The sequence below is a fragment of the Symphalangus syndactylus genome, chromosome 5 (assembly GCF_028878055.3).
Source record: "Symphalangus syndactylus isolate Jambi chromosome 5, NHGRI_mSymSyn1-v2.1_pri, whole genome shotgun sequence".
NCBI classification, from domain to species: Eukaryota; Metazoa; Chordata; class Mammalia; order Primates; family Hylobatidae; genus Symphalangus; species Symphalangus syndactylus.
This window is the reverse complement of record NC_072427.2, coordinates 140,651,803-140,677,250: the sequence shown is the minus strand read 5'-3', so window position 1 is coordinate 140,677,250 and position 25,448 is coordinate 140,651,803. Positions and strand designations below refer to the sequence as shown.

The 25,448-nt window shown below is 39.7% G+C and overlaps 1 protein-coding gene across 2 annotated transcripts in view; it reads left to right on the top strand.

Annotated features, from left to right (window-relative positions):
* Positions 1 to 25,448, top strand: part of PTPRO (protein tyrosine phosphatase receptor type O) — a 260,435-nt gene that overhangs the window by 126,387 nt on the left and 108,600 nt on the right. For both annotated transcript variants that reach the window (XM_055280533.2, XM_055280532.2), the window contains exon 2: positions 24,546 to 24,819. In XM_055280533.2, coding sequence (XP_055136508.1) covers positions 24,546 to 24,819 — 274 coding nt within the window. The remainder of the gene's footprint in view (positions 1 to 24,545; positions 24,820 to 25,448) is intronic.

Sequence of the window (25,448 nt, the reverse complement as noted above, 5' to 3'; positions counted from 1 at the left end):
ATATCTCCATTGCATTAAGTTTGATTTCTGGAGATTAATCTTGTACTTTGTTTTGGACATATTTACCTGGTTGTTTTACCCTTGGTTCTTTATTTTAGTATATCTGGATGTTAGATAAAACAGCTACCTCTTCCAGCCTTCATGGACTGGCCTCAAACAAAAGAAGACCTTCACCTATCAGCCTGACCAGAAATTCTGGGGGCTTCTCAAATCTGTATGCTAGTCAAAACCACCAGCTATGTTCTTAGTAGCTCCCAGATGTCTAGAATATGCTGGGACTCATCTGCATTCTAAGACAAGTGAGACAGAAGCCAGTTCCTCAGGCAATCCCTAGAAAAACTGAAATGTTAAACATGTGATCCAACTCTTTTCTTCTTCAGGATGTAGATGAGATCTGTCGTTTTTCTCCCACTTTCTCTGTGCTGAGCAAGACCCTCCCAGGTCTGTGATGGGTGCCATCATGCTAGTTCAAACAGCCATCTTTATTTTTAGTAGCATGCTGAGTCTCATTTGCACTCTGAGACAGGTGAGACAGAAGTCACATGCTTGGGCAACCCCCAGGAAAATCAGAATGTTGAACACATAATGTTCTTTCCTTCCCTCTCCAGAGAGAAGCTGGGAACTGGGGGTTTCCTCCCAAGCATATAGCAATACGCTGAGGGTGGGGATTATGGTTAGAGGATGTCTCAAATTTTCCTATCAGCTTCAGTGTGGTTGGTTTTTTGTTCGCCTCAGATCCAAGAGCTTCTCAACTGGCTTCTGAATTTATTGCAAAAGGAGTTGACCTGTGTATTGGTTGTTGAATCACTGGGTTTATGATGGGAACGAAGATCCAAGTCTTCCTATTCTGCCATCTTGCTGATGTTACTCTCCTCTAATTCTTGAATGCCTTCTATGTAACAGAGAATTTTCATGCACACTCATTTCCTTTTCTTAAAATTCTAAACACCAAGTTGACAAAAACTAAATCATAAAGTATAAGATTTAGTAAAAACATAGGCTCGAAATTTTTAATCTCAAAGCTGGTAAGAGGATTTGAACTCAGGTACCCAAAGCAGAGTGTAATGCTCCTCTACCCAGGGTGTCAAGGAGATGTGTCAATGTGTGGCAGATGGTTTATGTTCCTCGGGTTTATTTAAAGCCTCTGAGCCTCATGTGTATGTTGCTGTAGTGGTGGAAACAACTATCTTGCTAAGAAGGCTTCACATTGGGTTGACAGCAAATTACCTTTTCCATTCCTTCACCTATTTTCACACTGAAAATACTTCTCAGTATTTTTGAGTCAATAAACAAGAATGACTTGTTTAGGCTAGGCTTACCCTAAATGGCTCAGGATCTCGCTGGTGGAACTATTTATGCCTGCAAACCATGAAATAAAAACTTTGAAAACTAAGGCCTTGCTACCAGCAAGTGTCTTGTGGACCAGCAGCATTAGCACCATATAGAAGCTTACTAGAAATGTGGAATTGCAGGCCGTATCCCAGACCTCCTGATTTCATATGCCTTTTAGTTTGAAAAAGCCCTACTCTAAAGCACAATCTACATTTTGATGCTTTTCTCATGATGTAATAATTTTCTAGTATGTTTGTGACTAAATGCAGTAAAGAAAACCCTCAATTTCTTATTTTTCTCTGTTCCCTTATTTTAAAATAATAATGAAGACAGTCTTCATTGCCTCTTAGAAAACAATCACTTATTTACAACAATAGCTTTACAAGTCCAACAATTCACCTAAATGCCCAATTTGCCCTGTACCTCTACAGCATGCCCACAGAGCCAACCTAGGTAAGCTATATTCTTTATGGGAAGAAAAAGAGAAAAATAAGTTGATTTGGTAAGTTTTTGAAGTTGAAACATTGTAATGGAAATATCACTGGACTGGGTTCAAGAAGACCTATGTTTAAGCAAGAATTTTCCTTGAACCATCAAGATATTCTTGGACAGGACTCTCCTTTTCTGGGTCTTGGGTTTCCTCATGTATATTAAGCAGTTGGCATAACCTGTGCTCCAAGGCCTTTTCCCACTAAGAACATTTCTAATTTTTCTTTAATACATTGCTCCTTGTTCCCCTTGTAAACCAAAAATAAAATTCTCAGGCCCCAGCCATCTGAATGGACTTCCTCCTCAGCCAGGGCACTCTTAAATTTTAACTTGAGACACCGGTTCTTGTCGTGACAGGAAGCTGAGGGTCAGACATGCCTCACTCTACCTCTCTGGCATTAACATGAACACAGCCTTTAAGCCTGATAAGAAACATTTCACAACCCATTCTCTCTGAAGCCTACTACCTGAAGGCTTCCTCTGCGAATAAGAACTTTGGTCTCCGCAATTCTTTATCTTAACCCAGACATTTCTATTGATCCCAGATCTTTACATAAACTCAACCAATTGTCAAGCAGAAAATTTTCAAATCTACCTGTAAGCTGGAAGCACAAGCTCCAAGTTGCCCTGCCTTTTTGGACCAAACCAATGTATTTCTTAAATGTATTTGATTGAAGCGTCATGTCTCCCTAAAATGTATAAACCAAGGTGAACCACAAACACCTTGGACACATATTCTCAGGGTCTCCCAAGGACTGTGTCACAGGCCATGGTCACTTATATTTGGCTCAGAATAAATCTCTTCAAATATTTTACAAAGTGTGACTCTTTTTGTCAACATCTTCATCTCCTCCACCACTGCTGTTTCCTAGTCCAAGTCCTTCATTTATTGCTATAGCTTTTTTTTTTTTTTTTTTTTTTTTTTTTTTTTTTTTTTTTGACAGAATCTCGCTCTGTCCTGAGGCTGGAGTACAGTGGTGCAATCTTGGCTCACTGCAACCTCCACCTCCTGGGTTCAAGCAATTCTCCTGCCTCAGCCTCCTGAGTAGCTGGGACTACAGATGTGTGCCACCATGTCTGGCTAATTTTTGTATTTTTAGTAGAGATGGGGTTTCACCGTGTTGCCAGGATGGTCTCGACCTCTTGACCTCATGATCCGCCCGCCTCAGCCTCCCAAAGTGCTGGGTTTACAGGCGTGAGCCACCATGCCTGGCCTGCTACAGCATTTTAACTAGTCTCCTGATTCCTGCTTTCTTGGTTTCCTGCTCCCTCAGTTCAACTAGTCATTCATTTGTTCCCAAAAGAAAAGCTGACGATGTTCATCTCATCCTTGGAACACTTTAACAGCCCCAAGGCCCTTTCTGTTCCTTGAAGGTGCTATGCTCATCTTCTGTCCCTAACCACACTGCTACTTCCCATCCCCTCTTTCCTGAAATATAGCACACACACCAGCCTCTTTACTTAGCTTAGTGTTGCTCATCTTTTTTCTTTCGAGATGGCGTTTCACCCTTGTTGCCCAGACTGGAATGCAATGGTGTGATCTCGGCTCACTGCAACCTCCACCTCCTGGGTTCAAGTAGTTCTCTTGCCTCAGCCTCCCAAGTAGCTGGAATTACAGGCATGCTCCACCATGCCCGACTAATTTTGTATTTTTTCAGTAGAGACCGGGTTTCACCACGTTGGCCTGGCTGGTCTCAAACTCCTGACCTCAAGTGACCCACCCGCCTCGGCCTCCCAAAGTGCTGGGATTATAGGTGTGAGCCACCACACCCGGCCTTGCTCACCTTTTAAGTGTCGTCTTCACCGTCACTGGTAAAATACTCTTGCTGCCATGGTGCTCTGTCCTTTCAGCCATAATATTTGTTGCTTCTTACCGTTATTGCTTATTTGTAACTTATCTCTGTGAGGGCTGAGACCAGTGTTCCGTGCTCACAATCATGTTCTTGTACATAACACCAAGTAAGCACTAAAAATAATTGCTTGAATTGCCTATATGAATTCTTGTCTCCTACTTCCGTTGTTGATTAAATAATAATAAGCTCTAAATATTGCTTTAAGGAATAGGCATAATTCACTCAAGACACATAGAAAAATTCCTGGCATATATTATTCACTTAATATATGCTAGCTATTACAATTGTTATTATTCTTTTCTCTCTTTAATTACAGCAGTCAGTATGGGCTTAATTATAATTACCTGATAACTAAAAATCTTTCTCACTTTGAAGTTAAATGGAATACTTAAAAAAGTAGATGCATTAATCAATTAAACAAATGCATCAGGTTAATAGTATTTCTTATTCCAATGAAACAAAGAATCATATTGTTATATACTATATATATAATGCATCATATTATAAATTATGCACCAATATATTTGCAAAATAATGCATTGAATTATTATCAAATTCTTCTGCAAATGGTCTGTGATTTGTTTTCTCAAAGCTTAACTTAATGGGAAAGGCTTGAAATTGTCATTTTAAAGAAAATAAATCCTGGATACTTATGACCTAAAAGGAAATCTGGCATGTATCTCTTAATATTCTTAGAAATTACTCAAAGGTTCAGCTTTTATTAATTCATAACTCTTCAAAGTTATGAATCAATAGATCCTAAACTCCAATCTCCCATCCAATATTTGAATCTCTGTGGCACCATCTTAGCCCAGTGAATGAACAGCCACTGCATGGAAAGGGAGAAGATTAAAGCGCTATTAGTTCCCATAGCAACATATGATTTATTAATGTTTTATCTATGATTTTTTAAGAATGCATTCTCTGCAAATGAGAAACAAATTATAACATAGTCATAGAAGAAAAAAATGAAGATGGATGGTGGATAAGGAAACAATTGAGATATTTATATTAGTTTCTTTCTTTGTCAAGCACTAAATAATTATACAGGTAGGAGTTATGACCAGAAAAGATGCAAAATATCAGTCTTATTCTATCACCATTATATCATTCAATATTACTCTTATTCCCAATGTACAAGCTTTCTTCATTGTCTCCTAGCTATTCTTTGTTGATATTCTTTCTCTCCATCTGATTCTCCCTTCCTCCCTTTTTACCTTCATGCTTCTCTTCCTACTAGCTCTGTTTGTCCAGGTATTCTTTCATTTCTATAATACAATAATATGGTTTTACCTTAATAACCCAGAAACTGAACTATAATAATAATAGTAAATACTCTGACATAGGAGGGGTAGGCTGGACAGCCACAGTGAGAATATGTGGTTAAAGGCTCAACACATGTAGGCTGGGTAGATGGATGGGTAGATAAATTTAATTTTACAGATATTTCTCAAGTTCCAAACAGTAAAGTACTGTGCTGTATACTGTGATAGATAATAGGTGAGGTCTCATTTTCTGTACTTCGAAGGCTAAAATCTGCCAGAAATTTTATATACAAAACTAACTAAACATAGCACAAAGGAGATGGTAAGAAACAATGCAAAGAGAGGAAGAAGTGAGAAAAAAAGAGGCACAGCAGAAGAGAGAAGGGGAATCTTATGCAGGGAGGCGGAAATAGAAATAAAGTAGTTAACAAATGGAAAATTAACATGGACTACAAGAAAGGCATGTTTCAGAACTTCAAGCACATTAACACTGATTTTTTCAAATCACGTGGATCTAACACACGGCCACTGGTGAAAATGTTGCATGCTATGACTTTATTAAGTTTTTTTGTTTTGTTTTGGGGTTTTTTTTGGAGACTGAGTCTCACTCTGTCGCCCAGGCTGGAGTGCAGCAACACAATCTCGACTCACTGCAAGCTCCACCTCCTGGGTTCAAGGAGTTCTCCTGCCTCAGCCTCCTGAGTAGCTGGGATTACAGGCACATGCCACCACGCCCAGCTAATTTTTTGTTTGTTTGTTTGTTTTTGTATTTTTAGTAGAGAGGGGGTTTCACCATCTTGGCCAGGCAGGTCTCAAACTCCTGACCTCAAGTGATCTGCCCGCCTTGGCCTCCCAAAGTGCTGGGATTACAGGTATGAGCCACCATGCCCAGCTGACTTTATTTAGTCTTTATTATAAATTGAATAAAACCTTTGTAAATAGAGATATTTTGTTTGTTGTAACCTGTGTGGATTATTGTAAATTAGCATGATATACTTGTTTCAGACCACCAATAACAGCCATCTTATGAACAGAGACTTTCAAATAATAGGCAAATGTGTGAAAAGAGACTTAAACATTTCTGTAAAGAATCGTATGAAAATTTTCAACATTGTTTTTAGAACTTGTACCATTAAAATTTTCTAATAACAAAAATTATTTTTAAAAATTATTTTAATGATGCTAAATTTCTATTTTTCACTTTTTGAAATACATATGGTGGCAAGCAATAAGAAAATATTTAATGATGACATGCCAATTAACAAGTTCAATATGTCAAGTAAAAGTAATAATGCTTCCTTAACACCAAATAGCACAGCATGATTTATATAAATGCCCATCCTTCCAAAGAATGGAATCCTTTCACTTGGTGCAATAAATTGAATACTGTCTTTTTACAGCTGTTCACAAAGACAAAGATATTTTTGAGCTTCATTTATAAAACATAAATATCATATTGTTGTTCCAGCCTTCTTGTAATTCAAAATAGCATCAGTGCTGGCTGAACATATTACTCATGCATTGGAAAGTTAGAAATGGTGACAATTTGAAGTTAACATTGTGAAATGAAGATGAATGTGCAAAATGTTCTAGCTTTATTCTGTTTTGTATGAATAATCTGAACATATTTCTTCTTTATATATTGGTTTAAGAAGATGTTATAATTACCTAACTTGGGGACAGAAGAATTTTAGTAAAGGGGAAGAGACATTTAAAATTACTTCTACGTCTTACTCTAAGAACAATCTGCCAATTAGTAGAGTTGTATGTTTCCAGGTACACAGCGATGTGTCCTAAGATTCAGACAGAAGGTTGTGAGTTTACAGGAAGAAAGAAATTGATTCTTTCTGGGGTATCCTAAAGGCTTCTCACAGAAAGTGGCACTTGAATAGTGTCAGATATTTGAAGCAGGGACAGGATATTTCAACAAGAAGGAATGCATAAATAGGACATAGGCAGGGAAGCAGCCAGGGTATATGGAGACTGGGGAGTTTGTCTATTTAATGGGGTTCATGGAGGTTGTGACAGAGAAGTAGTGGCAGATAAGATGGATGGTAAATAGGGGACTAATTGTGGAAGGTTTTGAGTGCTAAGCTAAGTAATTCAGTTTTTATTTGGTAATGAATAAGAAACCCTATGTTTTTTTTTCCCCCAAGTTTTAAAATGCTGAATACTCACATGATCAGAGCTGACTATTTATTGGATACTTAGAATGCACCCAGCTGTGTTAGTTTATAAATATTATCCAATATGATCATCACAAAAGTATGGTTGAAAGAAGTATTAACCCCATTTTTCAGATGAGAGAACTGAGTCTCAGGCTATATAATTTGCCTGTGTACAATCATCTGACAAGCTGATTTTTAAATCAAAATCTTTTTGTTCATTACTCTACATAATCCTGTTGTTTTCATAATTCTATTGTTTTAACAAAATCCTGTTCCACTATAATCCTGTTATGCTTCATAATCTAGTATTTTGAAGAAGATAAAAATAGAAAAGATTGAGAATATGTCAGAGACTATTTTAATAGCACAAGAAGTAATCATTCTGATTCAGTTATGTTTGTCACTAGTTCAAGTAACAGCAAATCTGAGTTACCATGGTTTCTGAAAAAATGCACATTGAAAAATTGTATGATGGTTATTTTAGATTTTTAGCATAATGTTGAGAGTTCCCATGTGAGAGAAAATTTAAATTTGTCTTTTGCCTGTTGGGTTTCTTACGTTATTCAGAAAGTTTTGCAACGTCTGTAATGGGAACTTTCCTAGTAATATGCATTAAATGTCATTTCCACTTTTTTAAACCATCAAAATTAAGCACATAGTGTGTGTAACATCTAAACTGTGGCAAGCACCTTAATTACATTTTTTAATCTTAATCTCACAACAGTCTTGTGATGTTGGTGTTCTCCTCCCATTTTATAGATGAAGAACCTAAGGCTGAGGGAAATTTTGTCTGTATACGACACAACCAACATTCATATTCTGCTCTATTTGTCCTTAAATCACTGCTGTTTCCACTACAGCTGATTGCCCTGTAACTCCTCATGTAATAAAAACAACTGATCTCAAAGTGATATTCATATCTCATGATTGAAAAAGAATAAGGAATCATCCGTGGCACAAACCTGAAATGCAGTGAGTGTAGAATCAATGTTAATACATAGGCTTTGGGATCAAAGGAATGTGAGATTAACTCTCATATCCACCATCTTAAAGCTGTGTGGCCTTAGATGTATTACTTAATCTTTCAGAGGCTCAACTGCTAATCTGAAAAGTGCAAATAGTAATATCTACTTCAGGGAGTTGTTAAGAGGATTAAGTGAAATAATGCCTAAAAAGTACTTAACACAAAGTAGGCTCTTAATAAAAGTAAGCTCTAGGTGCATAGCACACTATGCTATTTCCTTGATTCTCATAGCTTCATCTCTGAGTCAATCACTTCCAAATATTAGGTCCAGACCTCTCTTCTGAATTCTGGATCCATGTATCCCATCACCTACTTGACATCTGCGCTTGGATGCCCACAGGCATCTCATATTTTGTATATATCAAACTGAACTAATGATATATGTCATCCTCCCTCCTTCCCTGCTAGTATCTGCTCTCCTGCAGTCGGTTTTTTTATGGTAGTGAGGTAGGGGTGAGAGTGTGTGTGTGTGTGTGTGTGTGTGTGTATATGTGTGTGTGTGCAAAATCAACACTGTAACCAGCCCACAACTAATCCATTCTTAAGTCACTCAGTGCTAAGGGATATGCCTTCTAAATTCCCCCCGATACCACCCTAGTCCTAGTGGCCATCATTTCTCTCCTAGCCTAATGCAGTCATATCCACTGCTGCCTATACTCACCAACCAGTTAGCCATACTCTAACCAGAGGGACCTTCCTGCCCCTCGAGTTTTAAGATTGGCTTAAAGTCTTATTCTACTTTGATGGAAATCCAAATCCCCCTTGGAGTTTTTGTTAACTTGGCGTAAACATTCATTCTTATAAATTCGTCTTCCCTCAGGAGCCAACTTCCAAAAATACTGTTCTGTGCCCTAACACCTCCAAGTGAAACTCAGCCCCTTCTACCAGTTCCATGGATGATCCATTCATACAAAGCATTTGTGAGCATAGCCAACTTCAGTAAACACTGGGATTCAGGGAGACGGAGAACTATTTGCTATTCAGAATGTGAACTCCAATGGTGCATTAGGTATTTCCAGTCCTGAATGTCCTCTGCCCTCCTCACCATCTGGATGTTTCCATTGGCAGATTGCCCCTTCTTCATCCAGCATCATATCATCTTGGGGGCTCTCATCTTGTACCAGATTTCTTTATTCCAGATTTCTTTATTCTTTATTCTTTATTCAAATCCTTTGTAATTTGAATCCCAGTTTGGATGTCCGGTTTTTGTTTGCTTGCCTAGCTTCCTCAACTCACACCATCAGTATTTCCTTCTATCCCAAGTGGTTAGTTACCAAGTATTTTTTCAATAAAAGTTTCCACCCCCAATAGGAATTCTGGAGCCAGCAAGTAACATCATAAACTTCTTGCTTCTATTATAGAATGTAAATCAAATCATCCCACGCCCCTGCCGAATAACCCATAAGTGGCTTCCCATCGCCTTTAGCATAAAGCCTCTAACTTTTTTAGAAGGGTCTACAAAGTTTCCCATGCTGCCTCCTCTACTGGCCATTCAAATGTTATTTTGGTTTCTCATCCACATTGTGCTTTCTCCAGCACCCAGGCCTTCACATTCACTGTCCTTAGGTCCTGTTCTTTCTCTCCAACTCATCATCAGGTCAACTCTTACCAGCCCATAGGTCTCTGCCTAACTAGAACTTACTCTAGGCTAGAGCCACCTGCTAGGAGCTCCTTGATTATCAGATATTTCTTAACAATGCTTTTTCCCCTTGCAATTATCTAGTTATTTAAAATAATGTATTTCCTCTCTTTCCACAGACTCAAAACACCACTAGAACAGAAACCAGAATTCTTGTCTTAACTATCATATTCTCAGCAAGAAGCATACAGCAGGCACTCAATTGTTAAAAACTATCTGAAGGTAAACATTGAGTCAAGCATCTGTGTAAAGTATTGCCCTAAATCTCCCTTAACTTCTGGGCTTTAATTTATTCTGCATTTATAGGGATCAGTCTTTCAGAAGACCCAGAAAACCTTAGTGAAGGTGGAGGGCTCATTAAACTATTTGCTTTAAAGTTCTGACAATTTTGTTGTTGCTGATATTAACAACCCAACAAGAAGGGGAGTTAAAGGGCAGTGCTTACAAAAGGTCACAAGCGTACTCCCTAAATATGCTGTGAGCTTCGTAAGTAGGCTGCACTCTTGTTAGCTATCATCAGGATTTAATTAACTGGTGTCACAGCTGAATTGACATTTCATGCCTGTGGGGAAATTTGACTGAACTCATCCATTCCAAAATAAATGATTAGCACCACCGTCTTTCACATTATCTTTCAATAAGTGGGACAGCTACATTTTCACAACTTGCTAGAGAAAAACCATTTTCAAACTCTAAATACCAGTAAGCATGGAAAAGAAGGATGGGAAATAAGGAAGTCAGGCAAAATGATACTTGTGGGTGCTCCATTTTATGAAAATAAAACTTGTTTCAGAGGCAGAATGAACCTGTCAGGTTTTTCATAACAAATTATGCCAGAAGAATGTTGCATAGTTTTGGAATTTGCCTGATCACTGAACTGTTGAGAACAAATGTATTCCATGGGTTCCTGGGTTGTGGGCCCACCCCCTACCCAGTCAGACACCAGCCAAGCACAGCTTCCAGGTCTTTAAACTTCTCAGCACAGTAGGCCCTAAAAGTGTTCCCATGGTAACCTTCCATCAAACAGGTGAGCTGTAAAACAGGTGAGCTCGGGCTGTCTTTTGCAGACAAAACGAGAAAAAGAAATACTGGCTGCTCTTGTTCGTGATGCCACAAAGAGAAGTAATACTGATTACTGAATAAATAGACTGAAAGTCAGAATAGTTGTTGAACCAAATAGGAATCATGGCGTTAGTGTCCTGACAAAAAAAAAAAAAAAAAATACAGCTTCTAAAATTTATATGTCTCAAAGAAAATCAATGAGAAAACAGATCACAAATTTTGTAGAAACATTAGTTATTGTTTTTGGAGGATCTCCTAAATATCGGGTCCTTGGATGGAAAATTTGCACATGTGATTTCATTTGTCCCTACCCCCAAAAAAACTGTCATAATAAGCTTTTAGTATTTCCATGATTTACCTTAAATAACTGGGGCTCAAAGAATAAAAATGAGAGACTGTCACTTAAGTGGGATTTGAACCCAGGTCTGTGTGTCTCCAAAATTTCTGTTTTTTTCATGATGCTACACTTTTTGAGCATTTATCAAGCATATTCTAGAAGAAGTCAGTCACAGTTTGTGCTGAGGGAATTTGCCACCAATTAAGTACAGATATGAAAGGTAGCATTTGGGAAATCATCTTAGCTCCAGGATCTTACAGTCTGGGGACTGTAGTATAATGGAGTCACCAAATCTGTAGTTATAAGAATTGCCTTGAGTGCTAGCTCCTCCACAATATAATAGGGTAGCCTTGAGAAATCCATTTAATTCTTTGAACGTCAGTTTCTTCTTCTGTGAATTGAGATAATAACTTAATGGAATGTTCTGAGGATCAAAGGAGAAAATATATTTGAAAGTGCTTTCTAAAATATAAAATTTGATATATGACTATTATTATTACCCTACATATCACATAAAATCTTGGCACATCTCTTTGGCAGAACTTAAAACTGGCCGGTTGAATTCGTTCCTTAAGTATGTTTTGTTTAATCTCCAAAATTAGGAGTTGTGCAGAGCTTCCAGCCTGAGTTCATTTTAGAAGTCAGGAAATAATTGCTGCATTATTATATATATTGAACTGTCATTTTACACATGCACACACGTGGCAACTTGATAAGAAAATATCATTTGTACTTATTTTAAATTAATGCTTCATTGGTGACAGACTTTAGCTATCACCTACACTCTGGTTGGGCCAAGAAAATAGAGTATGATCTAGAAACTGAAGGACAAAAGATGAGCAATGGTCAAGGAAATGGCAGTGCAAGGAATTCAAGGGCTGTAATCTGGCAGCCTACAGGCTGGGGCTGACCCGCCGATGTATTTTCTTTGGCCAGCAGGGGTTTATTTTGTTGTAATTGTGCTTTTTAATGATGCTGTTAAACAGTGCATGTACCCCCCAGTCTGCTAACATTCCATCATTTGTATCCTCTTACACCTGGCTGCCTCTCACATGTATATTACCTGCCTGACAGTAACTGGGAGATGGGAGTCCCTTTACCAAACAACAGGCAAAAGAGATGAGTTTTCTTCATTCTGAAACCATAAAAGAATGTATCTGTTGGGAGGCTGAGGTGGGCAGATTGCTTGAGCTCAGGAGTTTGAGACCAGCATGGGCAACATGGTGAAACCCTGTCTCTACAAAAAAAAAAAAAAGCAGATTTGGTGTTGCTTGCCTGTGGTCCCAGATACTTGGGAGGCTGACGTGGGAGGATCGCTTGAGCCCGGGGAGTGGAGATTGCAGTAAGCCGAGATCCGGCCACTGCACTCCAGCCTGCATCCGATCATTTAACAAAGGAAACACTGAGCATGCACCAAATCCTGCAGGAGTAGAGAACTGTCATACTCTATCTGAAAGGATACATTTAGGATACATATTAAAAAGTCTAGTATTACACAGCCGGTTGTAAATATTCTAATTCAACAAGCATTTAAGAACCTGCCATATGATCTTCAGGAAAGTTTCTGGCACACAAGAAGTATGATGTAAGTAGATGTTCTTTGTTATGTCATCATCATCATCCTTATTATCATCATTGCTACTATTATTGGTCAGACACAATTCTAGGAAGGGCAAAGACTCCTAACTCCTGTCTTCCTCTTTACTCCCAAATAGAGGGTATCCCCAGTGTTCTGCTCAGTTTCTAATGCATGCTTGTTGCCCAAAATATATCTGAGGAATTGCTGCATAAATAATGGAAGATTAGAGAGAGGCCATCGCCGGCCTTTGAGATCAACAGCCAAAATCTGCTCTGACAATTTCTGAGAGTTGTGAATAATTCTAGCCAAGTGTCAGAAGCAACCTGGCGAGTGTAACTCTGGGACTTTGATTTTCCTGAAGGAACTGAAAAGAAAGAATACCCAGGTGGAAAAGGTACCCTGGTAGCTGGACAGGATGTTTAGTGGGTGCATTATGTAATGTCTGCAGAGAATCATGGCCATAAGTGCTATGTAAGCACCAAACATCATTAATATTGCTATTTAAAAGAACTGAGCAGCCTATTCCTTCCTAGGTGGTAACCTGAGCACGGCAGAATTTTAATAAGTCTGATCATTTATTGGGTTGCCAGCTAGAGCACTGACCATGCTCTAGATGTACGTCACACAGGCTGATTTGGTGCAACCAGCACTGGCTCTGACTCAGCATCTTACCTGCCTGAACTATTGCAACACCCTCCTTACTGTCTACTGGCCTTACATCAGCCCAGTCAGCCTGTTATTCTGCATACTCCCAATTATATAAGTCTTGCTAACCTGTAATTGAATCATATCACTTTTCTGCATTACAACAGTTCATGATTTCCTTTGGCCTAAAAAATATCCAAACTCCTTAGCAAGGCGCATCTTGGTCTTGGGCCACCAGCACTCTATTCTGAGCATCCTCCATTGATCTAAACACTCTAGAGGTCTCTGGATGCTCTTCCCGCTTAACAAGTGACTTTTCTGACCTGGGTTCCCCTGGCAAACTCACAAGCATCTTTCAAACATCACGTGCTCCCTGAAGCCTTCCCTCACACCCATCTGCAGAAGCAGAATTGAGGGCTTTCTTGTCTACATGTCCGTGGCACTGCACAGTTCTCTTGTATTGGCCAGGATATTTGGCTGCAAATCCTGGAAGTCTAGATCAAACAAATTAAAGAGTATGTTTGGATTTATTCACTTGTGTCACCAAACTGCACAGTGGCTGGGCCTTTGGATGAGTGTGACCAGGACCTCAGACCAAATCAGGGAGTCTACCACTAGCAACTATCTTCCTGGGGCAGAAATTACAAACACTTCAGCTCTGCATTCATACATACTGAAAGCCAGAAAGGAACAAGAGCTCCTTCCCATGAATTCTAGTTATAAAACTTCAGAGGAACCACTCTGGATGGCCTGGCTTAGTCTACATGAGCATCACAGGAAGGGGACCAGATGCCATGATTCCCCTAGACTGCTTCAAGGTGCCTGCTCAGACCCAGTGGCGGGGTAGCATGATCAGCAACCCTCGTCAGGCCCTCATTAGATTTAGAGTGGGAAAGAAGCAGTGTCCCATAAGAAGGTGCAAGCTCAGATAGAATTTCAGACAAGCAGAAGAGTAGGTGTCATCTGGACTGTTATTCAAATTTGATAACTAATAACACTTCAGATCCCAACTGTGTATGTGAGTTTGCCTCTCACTACAGAGTGAGCTCCTAGAGTTCAAGCACCCGTCTTACTCATGTGCCTCTGCTCACACCTAGCATGGTGCCTGTTGCCCGGTTGCCACTTAGCTCATGCTTGTATGTTATCGAATTAACAAATGGATAGCTCTCCAGGGCTCTGTGAACAAAACATCCGGTGAATGTAATTACAGAATTCTGCAGTGTTTGAAGTCAGTTAAACAAATGTTTATAGAACCGCTGTAATTTAAAAGACATTGAGTGGCTCACGCCTGTAATCCCAGCACTTTGAGAGGCTGAGGTGGGCAGATCACCTGAGGTCAGCAGTTTGAGACCAGCCTGGCCAACATGGTGAAACCCCACCTCTAGGAAAAAGTACAAAAATTAGCCGGGCGTGGTGGTGGGCACCTGTAATCCCAGCTACTCGGGAGGCTAAGGCAGGAGAATTGCTTGAACCCAGGAGACAGAGGTTGCAGTGAGCCGACGCGGTGCCACTGCGCTCCAGCCTGGGCGACAGAGTGAGACTCAGTCTCAAAAAAAAAAAAAAAAAAAAGACATTGAGTGACTCAAAACTAAAATATAACACAATAACCTTTGAAATACTACTACTATTGAGTTCATAGTGTTAGCATTTTTACAAAAGACATTTTATGCTCACAAAAATTCCATGAGTCTCAGGAATTAGCCCTTTTTTATAAATTAAGAAGATGAAGTTAAGAGATGCTTGGACTTCCCCTAGTTCTCACAGGTCAAAAGGCTACAGAGGCAGAATAGAAACCCAGGCCTTCTGATCTCAAGTCTTATTGCTTTGCTCTTAAGCAAATTATTAACCTGTCTGGGTAAAATGGAGATAATAACTATTGTTTCTAAGGATTGCTGTGAGGAGTAAAAGAAAAAACATATATAAACAAATTAGCACATAGCCTGGTCCAGATGAGGGGATTAATGGACAATAGTGCTACATTTGTCAGTGATGGTGGGAGATTTCCTTTGATTCTGACTAGTACATATCTCCGGCCAGTTTTTGTCCTTGTCCCGCAGCCCGGGGACTCGTCCTGTGTTATTCTTCTCTTTAGTGCTACCCACTCAGTCTCCAGTAGCTTCTCTCCCCGAAGACTGCTTCTAGAACAGGTCACAGGCTCCTGGGCTCCCTTTCTTGCTGAAGCCAAGTGCCTAGACCCCTTTTGCTGCCTCAGTTAGCTGGCCCCACTGGTTATGGAAAGATAAGCACCAAGAGGCATAAGGATATATGGATCCTAGACCTTGTCCTGACATCAATTAGCTGTGTGACATTTGCACCGCTGTTCCCTCAAGCATAAAATGAGAATGCTAGACCAGAGAAATCACTATATTAAATTTGTTATGTAAAGGAAATTTCAGCAAAAATATTTTTCCTGCAGAGTCAAGCAATACTATTACTTCATCTCAATAAAAGTTTTACATATTTTTTTACGGCAACCAAATAAATCAGCATTGGACTTGCCTACATTTATCAGATCAATTTCTATTACTTTCAACTGTTCCTCCCTGCTCTACTTCTCAGCAGGGATTACATGCCTGCAGCGTACACTCAGAATTTTCTCCTGAACATAGATTCCAGGAAAAGCTAAGGTAAAGAAGACAAGAGTAGAAAGCAAGAGCACAGATGACACTTCTTTTAGGCGCACTGCCTAGATCTCACTTGGCCTGCTGCCTTCCTCTCATTAGTCGCACCAACTGAATCTGATTAGCCCACTCTGGTTTATTTTTGGCAACCTGGAAGTGCATGGGCCAATGCTTATTTTCATGGCTGATACAATCATCCCCAAAGCTGTCGTTAGCATTTGGAAGATTAGTCCCTTTCTCTGGATGATTTTATTGCCTATGAAGCATCATGACACACATTAGACATATATTTCTTAAACACTTTACAAAATTGAGTCTATTTACTCCTCTTCTTATTATCACAACCACCTTCTGTTATTGGCTGCTAAAACATAGAGAAAATTTCTTCGTAACTACATATTTGATGCTTATAAACTTATTGTTTTCTGAGTTAGTGAATCACCTGCTGTAATCGATAAGAACTAAAAGCCAGATTTCAATGCTACTGGATACTCAGTGCCTGATTTGTCTACATTTTGCTCAACAGACTTTCCCGTTGTGCACCAAACAGTACTATCTAGGTGAAAAGTGAATAATAAGGAAATATAAATAAATATTTTCTCCTAAAAATGCAACTTTCAGATATGAAGCACAATATGTATATGATTTCAATTTATATTTGTGGACAGTAAGATTTATTAGTAACGATCATTATTTTTAGGTCTTTGAGATACAAAAATTCTGAGATTCCAAATAAGTCCTAAAGTACATTTAGTATAAAAAATGTATCATGAAAAATGAAACACTTTGGCAAATTTTCCAATAGGTTAAAAATAAAAGGATTTTCCATAAGCTCTCAGTTAATTTGAAAGCATATTTATAATCAGGATTCCCCATTCACTAAGCATTTCATGAATAGGCAGCCACTGACCACCAGCAAACTTGCAGCTCTGGAGGCAGGACTGTGTTTTGGATCCCCAGTACTCAGCAGACTGTGTGGTTCTTAGTAGGTTCTTAATTTGTATTGACTAGATGAGAGTATCAATTAGTAACGTCTATCATGGGTGTGATTACTCTTTCTTTTCCTCGTACCCAAGTCTTCTCTATCCAATGAGGACATCTCAGCTGTTCCAGATCCCATCTTGGAAAGTCTGTCTACAGAGGATTGTAAGGAAAGCAAAAAGATAGAAGAGAAGAAAAGACAAAATTTGCAGAGAGAGAAGTTTAAAGAGAGAAGGGCGATGGCCGGGCGCGGTGGCTCACGCTTGTAATCCCAGCACTTTGGGAGGCCAAGGCTGGCGGATCACGAGGTCAGGAGATCGAGACCATGGTGAAACCCCGTCTCTACTAAAAATACAAAAAATTAGCCGGGCGTGGTGACGGGCGCCTGTAGTCCCAGCTACTCGGAGAGGCTGAGGCAGGAGAATGGCGTGAACCCGGGAGGCGGAGCTTGCAGTGAGCAGAGATTGTGCCACTGCACTCCAGCCTGGGCGACAGAGCGAGACTCCATCTCAAAAAAAAAAAAAAAAAAAAAAGAGAGAAGGACATTATGGTAGGGGAAAAATAAGAAGTTTAAGAAGTATTGCTGGAGACCTCGGGTGCTCTGGTTGATTGGGGTCTAATTTGTTGTTGCTGTGGTGGTGGTGGTGGTGCCAGAATTTTAGAAGTATTTCAATGCTGATGAATTTTCCTTAAGAGGAAGGGAAGGCCGGGCGCGGTGGCTCACGCTTGTAATCCCAGCACTTTGGGAGGCCGAGGCGGGCGGATCACAAGGTCAGGAGATCGAGACCACGGTGAAACCCCGTCTCTACTACAAATACAAAAAAAATTAGCTGGGCGTGGTGGCGGGCGCCTGTAGTCCCAGCTACTCGGAGAGGCTGAGGCAGGAGAATGGCGTGAACCCGGGAGGTGGAGCTTGCAGCGAGCCGAGATCGCGCCACTGCACTCCAGCCTGGGCGACAGAGCGAGACTCTGTCTCGAAAAAAAAAAAAAAAAAAAAAGAGGAAGGGAAGATGTTGAGGCAGGAGATGTTGAGGCCAACCTACATATTACTTGTGTTTCCTGCTTGATCCCGGCAATGCATTCACCATGAGATGAAGGAGGGCTCTTTGTTTTGCCTAGGAAAGCTAGAGGGAGGGCTCTTTGCTTTCCTTAAAAAATGCATTGTATTCCCCACACTAAAGTAAGCTGATGATGCTAGAGGAAGAATTAGTGCCCGTAGTAAAGAGAGGATCCAACCCCATCGGGTTAGCTGTAGCAGCAAGGGTATGGGGGCATTAAGGAGGAGCAGGAGTTAGCCTTCAGAGCATGAGTCGGGACAAAGTGGCAAGAACAGGTGCACCCTTGGGCAAAGTAGCCCACCAGGACAGGGGCTGATGACTTCACTAGACAGGCAAGTGCTCCCGCTGCACCTTGGGTCTGTCCATCATAAGCACACATTGTGCTGACAGCCTCCATGGCACCATCACAGGGATGGGAGGGCATCCCATCTACCTTTGAGGTCTGGAACCTCTGGGTGCATGGAGATCTCTTGCGCAGCTGTGACCCATCACCGCACTATAAACTCATCAACAAATGTTCCTCACCTGGCACATTGCCCAGCGCTTGCTCTTGGACTGCTGGCACTGCCCTGCCCCACCAAGCAGGGGACAACCATGACCCAGCTGCTCTGTGCTTCTGATGGCCAATAAAATTGTTCCCCACATTCTCAATTCATTTTTCACACCCACTATTGATTCGACACCCCCTTGGGACACTGACAGAGCAAAGTTGGAGGGTATGGGTACAAGAGCAGACTGCACATAGGGCCACAAACCATTAACAATGCAATACTTCTAGATTTGGTGCAGGCGGCTAGGATGTCTGTGATCATCAGCTAATAGGTTTTAAAAGAAAGTATAGTAAGGGAAAAGAGATCAAGCATCTATGATAGCAACCTAGAACTTTCTAGTCATATTAAGGATACAGACAATTGCTTCAATTACTAATAGAAGTCTATTAATTTCAAATCCTAGCTTATGAAATGCTGTGGTCGAAAAATGTCGACTCTCTTTAAAAATATTCTACAGATGAATGAGCCTGGCTTAGTCAGGTCTTAATGTGCATTAATGTTAATCCCAATTTATGTTATACAGTTAACAATCTAAGATCAATTTTTCAAGGATTACGAACCTTTGCACATGTGTGTTTAATTTGGGTATGGGGAGGGGAGAAGAAGCAGTTAGAGAGTTTTGTTTACCCTATTGGCAGAAAAGGGCCAACAGGCACAGGTCAAAACCACAGGCAAAAGGAGGTTAGAGTAGCCTATTATTAAATTTAATTTTTTTTTTTTTTTTGAGACAAAGTCTTGCTCTGTTGCCCAGGCTGGAGTGCAGTGGCACGATCTCGGCGCACTGCGAGATCGGCCTCCCGGGTTTGCGCCATTCTCCTGCCTCAGCTTCCCGAGTAGCTGGGACTACAGGCGCCTGCCACCACGCCTGGCTAATTTTTTGTATTTTTAGTAGAGACAGGGTTTCACCGTGTTAGCCAGGATGGTCTCAATCTCCTGACCTCATGATCTGCCCGCCTCGGCCTCCCAAAGTGGTGGGATTACAGGCATGAGCCACTGTGCCCGGCCATTAAATTTAATTTTTTAAAATACATACTCTTCTCATCTTCAAACTTCACCTTCACCTTCACAGCACTGAATGTGCAGAAAGACTCCAGGGAGGAACAGAAGATCCCCAACCCCTCTAGTCTAAGGATTTCATATGTAAAGCCTGAGACGGTGAGGATGAAGAATAAAAAATTGTTTACGAAGGGGAAGAAGGCATCTGTTGCTACCTTAACCTGCAGATACTACCATCCCCAGCCCCTTTTTGCTTCCTTAGAAAGAGCCCCTGGGAATCAATTTGAGTATAGAACAAGCCCTTCCTCTAGAGGGGCACTCAAACCCCAACATGGAATTGGAAGCTCTGGGGTTAACTGAGGAAGAAGGGGAGAATCGATAGCACCTCAGCCTAGCAGGGGAGGGGGTCTGCCCTTCATTATTCTGTAATCAGCCAGCTGGACAGACGGCAGCCTGTGTTTCAATTGCTCCCATGTGAACAATGACTTTTTCCTTTTATGTGTTTTGCTCCCCACTATTTCATAGACAGCCTCCCTCGCCTCTACTGGAGACACTAGGTTTCTAGATCTTTTCTTCAAAGAGAAGGGAGGGGAGAGGAGGTTGTAGGTGGGGCAAAACCCATCTCATCTCTTCATCTAAGTCAGAGCATTTGCTCTCCTAAAAGGAACCTAGAAGGGAAGTTCTCCAAGTTCTCGCTCAGATAGGAGCAGACTTCTCTCCCCCAGCACAGGGGCAAGACAGTAGCAGAATACACTGGTCTTGATCAGTGATGCCATCAGTACTGAGTAGCAGAGAGGAAGATTTCAGGAGGCAGGGAGGTAGGGCACATCTGGCGCTGGTCTCATCCTGATGCAGAAGCCTAGCCCTGCACTGTTCTCCTCTTCAGATGAGTATGACAATCACCACAGTCCTGTTCACTGTAGCTGAATGTGCGGAAAGACCAGGCACGCATGAGGCAAGGGGTCTTCCCTCTGTCTTGGTGTGCAGGCGGCACACTACTTGAGCCCTAGATATTTTTAAATTCCTTTTGGTTGTGTGGCTGCATTCTTTAGGCCCATTGGCTAGGACTAAATGACTGAGGATGAAACCAAATATGCTATATTGCAAGGATTCTTTCAATTTGTTTTAAAAAGGCCTTTCAATAACACAGAACTATGTTCGGATCTAGAATTACTTTTTTTGTTGTTTCTATTTCTCTGGTGAAATTTTCTACCCTTTCATTCATTATGAACGTACTTTTAGTTTATTAAGCATAGTTATAATATCTGATTTAAAGTACTTGGCTACATCCAAAACCTGGATTTTCTCTTGAAAATGTCATATTTTCTTGGATCTCTGTATATTGACTAATTTTGGACTATTTCTTGAATATTGTGAGTATTATGTTATAAAGACTGTAATATTTATGTTTCATGATTAAACTAATATTTTTGTCTTAGCAAGAAATTCACTTGGTTGGATGAAAACTACACATGCTTTCTCATGGGTGGCAGCTTGAACTTCTTTTAGCTTTGGCTGGGCTACCTGCAGCCTGACCTCCCCATGCATGGCTCAGGAATCAGTCTGAGGTTTGGACAGACTTTAGGACCCCATCCTTTTCAGGATTACCTACTCACTTTCCATTAGCAGTGGTTGCCAAGATTCTCTTATCTTTTGCCTCAGGCCAGAAAGACTGAGACTTTTTTCAGAGTTTCAGCTATCTCACATTGAGTGAAGCCTCTGCCTTCTGGCTATAAGCTGATGTAGAAGATGGATGGATGGATGGATGGATGGATGGACAGACAGATAGACACAGACAGACAGACAGACAGATAGATAAACAAAAATAACTCATTCTGTGCCAATTCTGCCAAGTGTCAACTGCCCTCCAAAATCTCTCTGCTTTGTTCATGATTCAGTCTTCAGTCAGTTGTTTATTTGGTAATTTTTCCAGAGTTTATGGTTATGATTTGCTGGAGACACAGTCAGAGAGGAACTTGCATGACCATAACTGAAGCAGAACTTGCAGAAGCATAATTCAAAAGAAAGAAAGGGGTAATGGAGAAGGGAAGGAGCTAGTATTTGTTAATGTATAGCAACACATTAAATACCTTTTCTGTTCTTTTTCTGTTTTCTTGTGTTTTATCCTTCTTGCCCAAACAATGAAATGCTCTTATGAACTTTATGTTAGCCTCACAATTCCACCTGGACCACTGGCAATATAGCATGGCTCATATTTTGTGTTTGATCCCAGAAGTACATTGCTCAATGTTAGAAACCTGCCCATGTGTCTGGAATAACTGCCTTGATACATTCTCCTAGAATTTTCCTAGGACGCCACAGCCTCACTCCCTCGTATTTTTTCAAAACATGTAATTTCACCAGCATAGCTGAAACCAAGAACTTCCCTAGAACTTAAGTGTCAAAATGACTTTCATTCATTATTGACTCCTTCACAAGATGTTTATTTTATTACACGACATAGTCCAATAAAGAGACATTTTAAAAGTTCATTCTCAGTGCCTATCTCATATTACAGAAATATGCCTAGCATCACCCACATCAAAAGCACTTAGCATGTGCCAGGTACTGATCCTAGAGCTGGAGATGCAGCTGGAAATAACGTGCAGTTCCTGACCTTAGAGGACTTATGGTCTAGTATGATAAGAATATCAGGAACACAATTTAGTCTATTCAGTGTTAAGACAGAATTAAATTTGTCTATGCCAGACATTCTTTATAAGTACTAGGGCCTGTAAAAACTGTATTTCTGAAAAATAAAATAACAAGAAAAATCAGTACATTTTTCAGTCTATAAAACTTTTTGGAGAGTAGTGATGTGTATTGTGTGCTTCATTTGGTTGCTGAAAATATGTGAGAAACAAAAATCAATAAGTTAAACTGTTGGTGGAAATGTAAATTTGTTCAGCCATTATGGAAAACAGTATGGAGGTTCCTCAAAAACCTAAAAATGGAACTACCATATGATCCAGCAATCCCACTACTGGATATCTATCCAAGGGAAGGGAAATCAGTATGTTGACGATTTCTCTGCACTCCCATCTCTATTGCAGTACTCTTCACAGGAGGCAAGATACAGAATCAACTTAAGTGTCCAGCAGAGATATATATATATATGTGTGTGTGTGTGTGTGTGTGTGTGTGTGTGTGTGTGTGTAATATCATCCAGCCTTAAAATAAAAAGGTAATTCTGTCATTTGCAACCACATGGATGAACCTGAAGGACATTATACCAAGTGAAATAACCCAAGCACTAGAAGATAAATACCACGTTTTTACTCACAAAGCTAAAAAAAAAAAAAAAACAAAAAAACTTGCAAGTTGCTCTAGCAGAAGTCGTTACTAGAGCCAAGGAAGGGAGAGAGAGGGGGACAGTCAAAGGCTGGTTAAGGGATACAAAAGTATACCTAGCCAGGAGGAATAAGTTCTAATGCTCTATAGTACTATAGGGGGACTATATTAACACTTATCGTGTATTTTCAAATAGCTACAAGAGTGGATTTTGAATGTTCCCAACACAAAGAAATGATAAATGTCTGATGTGGTTGATATGCTAATCACCCTGATTTGCTCATTACATGATGTATATATGTATCAAAATATCACAGGTACCGCATAAAGATGTAAAATTGTTATGTGTCAACTAAAAATAGGAATAATAAAATCAAAATCAATAAATTGAGTAATTTGTTAGAGGCGAATGCCCATATATTATTAACTCAATCAGCCATTCCTTCATTGATGTAACAGAAACTTACCAGTCATGTGTTATGTGTTATATGACAGACTCGGTGTTAAGAAAGTAAGTTAAGAGATGAAGACAAATTAACATGTGGAACAATCATGAGACTGATTTTTTGTACTGGTGACCATGGGTGAGTGACTGAATCTTTCTGAGCTTCAGTTTCCTCAGCTACAAAGTGAGATTAAAAATAACGATACCTATCTCACGAGGTTATTTTCAATATTAAATGAGATGTTTTTATATATGGAGTGCCTGGCATAGTGCTTGGATCCCTGTAGATTCTTAACAAGTTTCAGCAATTTTTCTATCCTGCTATTATAGAAAAGAAATTTGAGGCTCAGTGCAGTGAATAACTTACTCACCCGGGACACTACGTACCTGGAAGATAAATTAAACACAAGCACGTGGTACAAAGCACATGAGTCTTGTTTGAGACCAGAAAGAAAGATTAATTCTGCCTATGGAGTCTGAGACAGAATCAGGGAGGAATATTTAAACCAATTCCATGGATGACTTTTCAGGTATTGTCCATAAACACATATTTGGAGACTTGGAGCAAAGTTTTTAAAAAGTCCATCAACTGCTGGTCCCATAGACACCTGCAGATCCTCCATCTGGTCTCTTCCTCACTAGTATAGCTTCCTTCATCTTTAAGAGATTATGCTGGTTAATCTTTAATGACAAGGATCAAAACCAGTTTCTTAGTCCTGACCTTTTCATAATTTTCAGAACTAGCAGATGAAAGGAAATAGAGGAAATAACTGCTTTGATATATTCTCCCAGCATCACTCCCTCTAAAGTAAAAAGAGTACTTCTTCAAACCATGTAACTTTGCCAGCACAGTTGAAACCAAGAACTTCCCTAGAACTTGAGTGTCAAAATGACTCATTCATTATTTACTCCTCCACAAGATGTTTGTTTATTACATGACACTGTCCACAAATTGGAAGGAGCTTTTCAGTGGAAAAAAATCCTCAAAGTAAAACCCTGAGAAGATTATTAATCCTAAGAAGGATAATCTCTTTCTGATTTTCCTTGTGTAACTAAAATATCTATGTAACTCTATTTTAAGAAATAAGGCTTATCATAAACATAACTAATGTTTATGATACACAATATGTAAGAATTATCTTAGCATAACTTTATTGCCAATTATCTGAATATAACCTCCATCTGTTTTTATTCTCTTTCATTCAACAGAATGCTACAGCTTTCCATGTAACTGTCCGAGACGATAATAACATCGTTGTCTCATTAGAAGCTTCAGATATCATCAGTCCAGCATCTGTGTATGTTGTGAAGATAACTGGTGAATCCAAAAATTATTTTTTCGAATTTGAGGAATTCAACAGCACTTTGCCTCCTCCTGTTATTTTCAAGGCCAGTTATCATGGCCTTTATTATATAATCACTCTGGTAGTGGTAAATGGAAATGTGGTGACCAAGCCATCCAGATCAATCACTGTGTTAACAAGTAAGCATCATGTGTAATATTGTCCTGTTTCTTGTTATTGTTCCCCTATTTCTTCCCATGGGGCTCAAATTGACAGACTCCACTCAGAATGGCGAAATCACTTGCCTTAATGCCAAGTGACATAGATTCAAAGTTATGAGCTGTATTAAGAACATAGCTTTTTGCTGAAGTTTGATGTTTACTCTTTACCTTGTGATAACAAAAATATTTTTAAACCAAAAAAAGTAAACCTCAATGAAGTAGTATATTTTGAGACTGAGCAACAATTTCAAATTCATGACTGGACCATATAATTTTCTGCTATATTACTTAATAATGTCATCCTAACTTGTTTATTTTTTTCCAGAGCATGTATTCTCATATTAAGCAATTCAGTTTGAGGACAATGAACTAATATTCCTATTTAACCTGCTCAAATTCAGGTCTTTGGCTGAGAGAGAGAAAAAGATATATTTATTTATCAATTGTTATTCCCCACCTCATCTTCAAAATAGCTTTGCCTTCTACTTCTTAAGAAAAAATGCCAAGAAAAAAATTACTGGCATTTTAACCTTCATTAGTCCATGTCATAAAGAGTTAAGGCTGACATTGGGAAATTTTTAGGAATAGTTTTAACTCCATGTGATATT